Genomic DNA, 5,004 nt, shown 5'->3' with positions numbered 1-5,004 from the left:
CCCAAACACACTGGAGTAGAAAAGCAGACTTCTGACAACTGTTTATTTAAGTATGTTTTCATCGTGTTTTCATTATAGAAGATTCTTTTGCTTTTCATCCCAGTATAGTTAACATGGAGCTTTACATCGGAGTTCAGGTTTCCAGGATAGTGATTCAGTCATTAATAGAATTTCTAAAGAGAAACCCCAAAACTAAAATGCCACATCATAAATGGGAGTTTGATGCTTTGGAAGAATATTTCTAAAAAAAAATTTTTTTTTTGGTTTATTTTTGAGACAGAGACCGCCATGAGTGTGGGAGGGGCAGAGAGAGCGAGGCTCCAGGCTGTGAGCTGTTAGCACAGAGTCCGACCCTGGACTCGAACTTGGGAATGATGAGATCGTGACCTGAGCCGAAGGTGGGGCACGCAATCAGGTGAGTCACCCGGGCGCCCCTGAAAGAAATATTTGGAACACCATCTTCTTTGCTTCTTTAAATCATAATGTTTGGAGGCAATACTCCAAGAGTGGTTTTGTTTTTTATTTTTTAAATGTTTACTTATTTATTTATTTAGAGAGAGAGCGTGAGCAGGGGAGAGGCAGAGAGAGAGGGAGACAGAAAATCCCGAGCAGGCTCCGTGATGCCAGTGCAGAGCCTGACGTGTGGCTCGAACCTACGAACCATGAGACCGTGACCTGAGCTGAAATCAAGAGTCGGACGCTCAACCGATTGAGCAGCCCAGGCGCGCTCAGTGGTGGTTTTAAATCAAAGACAGAAAGGAAGAGGTTCAACATACATAATATTTTATGTTTTAGGCTGCTTTATGAAAAACTTCAAATTCTTTTAATTTCTTTGGCTTGGAGACCTAACCCAAAGGTTCAGATTTACCTTGCCCTTGGCCACGCTATCAGAGCCAACCCTCATTCCCTGCCACCACCTCGCCCCCGCCCCANTTTTCTGAATGAGCACAGACACGCTTTCTCATATCCTTTCTTAGGCTCCGCCGCACACAGCAACTCTGCTTACTGGTAAATTCCAAGAACGCAGGCTGGGTAGTCTTCCTGCTCAGGGCTTACTTGGAACCTTTAATGACAGCTGTGCTCTCAGTGAAACGTCTGAAAGTGAGAGAGACAACTATGCTTCCAAGCCAATGTCACACACTAGGTAAGACAAGTGCTACCCCCTGTTACCGTCCTGCGTCCCTGGATCCTCAGAACAGAAGTCGGTGAATTCTTCTCCCTGTTCCAGCCAACACAAAAACAGGGCAGACAGTTTCAAGGAGGCAATGAACAGTTCTAGATTTATTTAAAAAAAAAACAAACACCCTACTTACTAGAATAGAAGCACGAGGAAAAGGTTAGGTGACTTGGGAAATAATACATCCCCTACTGATAAGTGCACCTGGGCCTCGACTTCCGCAACAAGGCTTAGCCTTCAGCACCATGACGTTTCCTATATAGATTTCTGTTCACGATGCCTGCTCCTCTGATTTACCGGAATTCCATGGATCTGGGGAGGGGGGGAAAATAAAGGATTAAGAAGCGGGGGTCTCACCTTAGAAAACTAACACGTATCCACAACATCAATAAGGATGAAATCAGTACATCACTGAGGAGCGCTTCTCAGTAGTACCTTGAGTTTATTCTCAACCGGCTAGGGTTACAGTTTCACGGAGAATGACTCCTTGCAAGATCACTTGCTAAGGGCACATCCTCATTTTCTGATTTGAAATTCGAGAACCTCCCAAACATAAACAGGTCACCTCAAGAAACAATGTTTAAAACAGGTAAGGCTTAAAAAAAAAAAGATTGTAGCAGTACTCAGTGTCCAACAGAAACCACTCCGTCTGTTAAACAATATCTCGACTGCACGGCTTCTCTGGCTGTTGGTGGATAGATAATGGCAAGGCGCCGCCATTACCACCGTGGCAACAGTACCCAGGAACTATCAGAGGAAAATTGCACATAGAACGGCTGGATCTGGAGCAGTTATGCCTCAGCTTCCTCTGGGGTATGCTTTTTCTGCAAGTCTGGTGTGCCCTCGGGTACTACCAACCCAGTGCGGCTCCAAGACTACAGATCACGTCTCCATTTCCCGCGGGTCCCGATCTTCCCGAATCGTCCCTTGCGCCAATAGGAGCCCCGGCCGCGTCTCAAGCACTCACTGTTCTAGGTTCGGAGGAAATGGCAGGGAATTAAGCCCAGTGCCTGGGGCGGGGGAGGGGAGGGAGATCAATAAACGACTTAATGAATATATATCAAGGTGCACTAAGTCCACAGGGGAACTGAGAAAGCAATGAGCCCGGGAGGCTTTCTTTCCTCCTCCCTGGCCCCCGCACACTGCTCTGTACCTGCTTCTCGTTTCTCCCGCTGCCAAGCTCGGGGCACCAAGTCTGGACACCCGGCACCCGGCCCGGAAGACGTTTGTCCAGCGAACCAATTCCCTCGTAGCTCCCCGGGCAACACATCTTTCCTGGGCCTTAAGCCCAAAAGACTTAAGTGGGCCGCAAAGTCCACGAGACCCCAAACCCGGAAGGGATATGCACACAAGAGCACGCTACACGGTTTTAAACGTTATTTTCCCGGAATAATTGCGCGCTGGAGGCGGGAGCCGTGGGGCCCGGCCTNGAGGCGGGCCCAGGCCGGCTCCAGCCCCGCCGCCGCCCTTGAACGAGGAAACCGGGCGCGCGGCTATCGCGTTGCCACAGCAACTCAACCACCGCCTACACCGGAACCGGAACCTTCCCTTGGAAGTGACCTCTTCCCGGCGTTCCGCGGAACAGCGAAGCCGGCCCTCTGCCCTACGCAGTCATCCGGGAGTATCCCAGCAGGCCTGTCTACCCTTCGGAGGGAAGTCGTCTTTCCTCTCGTTTCGCCTCTCCTTGCCTTGGAGCGTGACCCTGATGGACACTCACTCTTTCCAATCAACTGACACAGCGATTGCCAGCGACCAATAGGAAGGCTGTGGGATGCGGTTCTGGTTTAAGGACCTCCTCCCACCTGCCGGGGGCCGGCCGAGTCATACGATTGGTAGACTCGAGTAAGTGCGGGCTAGCGTTGTCCAATCACGGGGAGGAATTCAGAGCCGGCCCAATGAGGGCCTCCGGGGGGCGGGCCGGACTGCCGCGGGCCCGGGGAAGGCTCCCGGGGGTGNGGTGAAGAGGGACAGGGTGGTGGTCTTCCTCAAGGGGACTCCGGAGCGGCCCCAGTGCGGCTTCAGCAACGCGGTGGTGCAGATCCTGCGGCTGCACGGCGTCCGCGACTACGCGGCCTACAATGTGCTGGACGACCCCCAGCTCCGGCAAGGTCAGGCGGGGTCCGCCGGGTGGGGGGCGACGGGCCGGGGCCGCTCCGCGGGGCCTGGGTGTGTCGCGCCAGAGCTGTCTGGGGGCTCGAGCGGGGCTAGGGCGCGGGTTACTACTCAGTATTCGGGGTCGGGTGGGGGCATGATCGGCTGGATGTGGGTCTTGAGGATCTGGGCTTCTGGCACTCTTGCCAACTTGGGCATTGGGTAAGTCCTAGCTGTTCACCGGTCCCCACGCTGACCCCAGACAGGCGTTTTGGGGCCAGATCTCTGAGCCTCAGTCGGGGGACAGTGGTGAGGAAGGGAAGCAAAACGGGATGCATAGGATCCACTAGGAGGCAGGCACTCTGGGGGACACGTTGAGGAGGCTGTTATGTCATGTTAGGACATAACATGGCATGTTATGTCATGTTAAGGAGCTCGTGCTGTTGATGGTGGAGGAAGGGCCGAGGTTGCCTTTGTCTGAGGCTGGCTGGTGCTTCAAGGCTCAGGGTGTCAGGAACCATCCTCTCTTGTTAACAGGAGGGCCTTGACACAGCTTTTGGACTACTTTTGGGATCACTTGATGTGGGAGGAAAAAGTCATGAAATTTTTTATTTTTTATTTTTTTTCAAAGTTTTTTTTTTTTTTTAATGTATTTATTTCTAGGAGAGAGAGAGAGAGACAGCGTGAACACGGGAGGGTCAGAGAGAGAGGGAGACACAGACTCTGAAACAGGCTCCAGGCTCTGAGCTGGCAGTCAGCACAGAGCCCAACGCGGGGCTCGAAACCACGAACCGCGAGATCGTTACCTAAGCGAAAATCGGACGCTTAACCGACTAAGCCACCCAGGCGCCCCATGAAATTTGTTTTTAGATACTCAGGGGCAGGTTAGGATCGTGGGGGCGGGGGGGGGCGTGCTGGGGCGTGGAGAAGCTTGTGGGCAGAGAGATAAGGAATGAACCCTGTGCCCTAGCGAACTCAAGCTTGGAGCTCAAGGAACCCCAAGGATCAGTGAGGGTCTGGGCCAGATGCAGCAGGTCCTGTGGCATTGCACAGGGGACAGGAGGGAGGGCCCTGACAGCTAAGTAGTACCTCTTCTAATAAGCACCGTGCCAGGAACCTTATTGACAGGCTTTCGCGTATTTTATCTCAGTGGGGGAGGAGGAAGGGGACAGAGGAGTGTGTTGACCTGCCCCTTGGCTTAAGGTCCTGCGTCAGGGTTGGCAGAGAAAGGTGGAGGCTGTACGTACCTCCTAGAGGGTGGCTTAGGCTCCTGCATTCCGGTTAGAAACTTCCAGTGGCTGAATCCCGGCCTCTCCCTGAGCCTAGCGCTATTCTTGAGTTACAGCGCTCCAAAAACAGTTTTACAGAGCCAGCTTCTCTGTTATTCTATGACTAGAATTCTCCATTTTCTTGTTACCTATTTAGGACTGTTATTCTCCAGTTGAAACGACCAGTCCGTAGTCTTTTCTGCTTGATGAGACTGGCCAGGGTGGTGGAAAGGTTTTGGGTTGTCATCCCTCTGCAGCCTTAAATCCCATCACTTCATTTTCCTTTCCAGTGGCAGGAAGATAAGGAAAGCAGACTTGACAAAGTTTGCCTGAGGAAAAAAGAGAAAGTAAAACTTTTTAGAAAGTGTCCATCCTTTTCTCCAGGCATACAGAAGGCATCCACTAAATGGTAGCTGTCTTATTATTGGGTTATTTTGGTTTTCAAAGTATTCCCTCCTGCCCCCCCCC

At 51.9% G+C, this 5,004-nt stretch overlaps 1 protein-coding gene, 1 long non-coding RNA gene and 1 other non-coding gene across 4 annotated transcripts in view; 1 reads left to right on the top strand and 2 right to left on the bottom strand.

Moving 5' to 3' along the window:
• Window positions 1–941: 941 nt before the first annotated feature.
• On the bottom strand, window positions 942–2,594 carry LOC144245495 (uncharacterized). 2 transcript variants are annotated; one of them, XR_013339269.1, is made up of 3 exons: window positions 2,331–2,594; window positions 1,314–1,489; window positions 942–1,219 (listed from the first exon to the last, which is right to left on the bottom strand). It is a non-coding gene; the product is annotated as an uncharacterized LOC144245495 (long non-coding RNA). The 2 variants fall into 2 exon arrangements; XR_013339270.1 differs by lacking the exon at window positions 2,331–2,594 and adding an exon at window positions 2,036–2,300.
• Window positions 1,787–2,061, bottom strand: LOC144245600 (small Cajal body-specific RNA 13). Its single transcript, XR_013339325.1, has one exon.
• A 354-nt stretch (window positions 2,595–2,948) lies between the features above and the next one.
• The window catches only part of GLRX5 (glutaredoxin 5), a 10,794-nt gene continuing 8,738 nt past the window's right edge, over window positions 2,949–5,004 (top strand). The window contains exons 1-2 of the mRNA XM_077780832.1: window positions 2,949–3,009; window positions 3,055–3,285. Of these exons, the coding sequence (XP_077636958.1) occupies window positions 2,949–3,009; window positions 3,055–3,285 (292 nt within the window). The remainder of the gene's footprint in view (window positions 3,010–3,054; window positions 3,286–5,004) is intronic.

The sequence above is a fragment of the Crocuta crocuta genome, unplaced genomic scaffold, assembly GCF_008692635.1.
Source record: "Crocuta crocuta isolate KB4526 unplaced genomic scaffold, BGI_CrCroc_1.0 scaffold299, whole genome shotgun sequence".
Classification (NCBI taxonomy): domain Eukaryota; kingdom Metazoa; phylum Chordata; class Mammalia; order Carnivora; family Hyaenidae; genus Crocuta; species Crocuta crocuta.
Note: the sequence above shows the minus strand (reverse complement) of the source record. Positions and strands in the feature narration are given on the sequence as shown.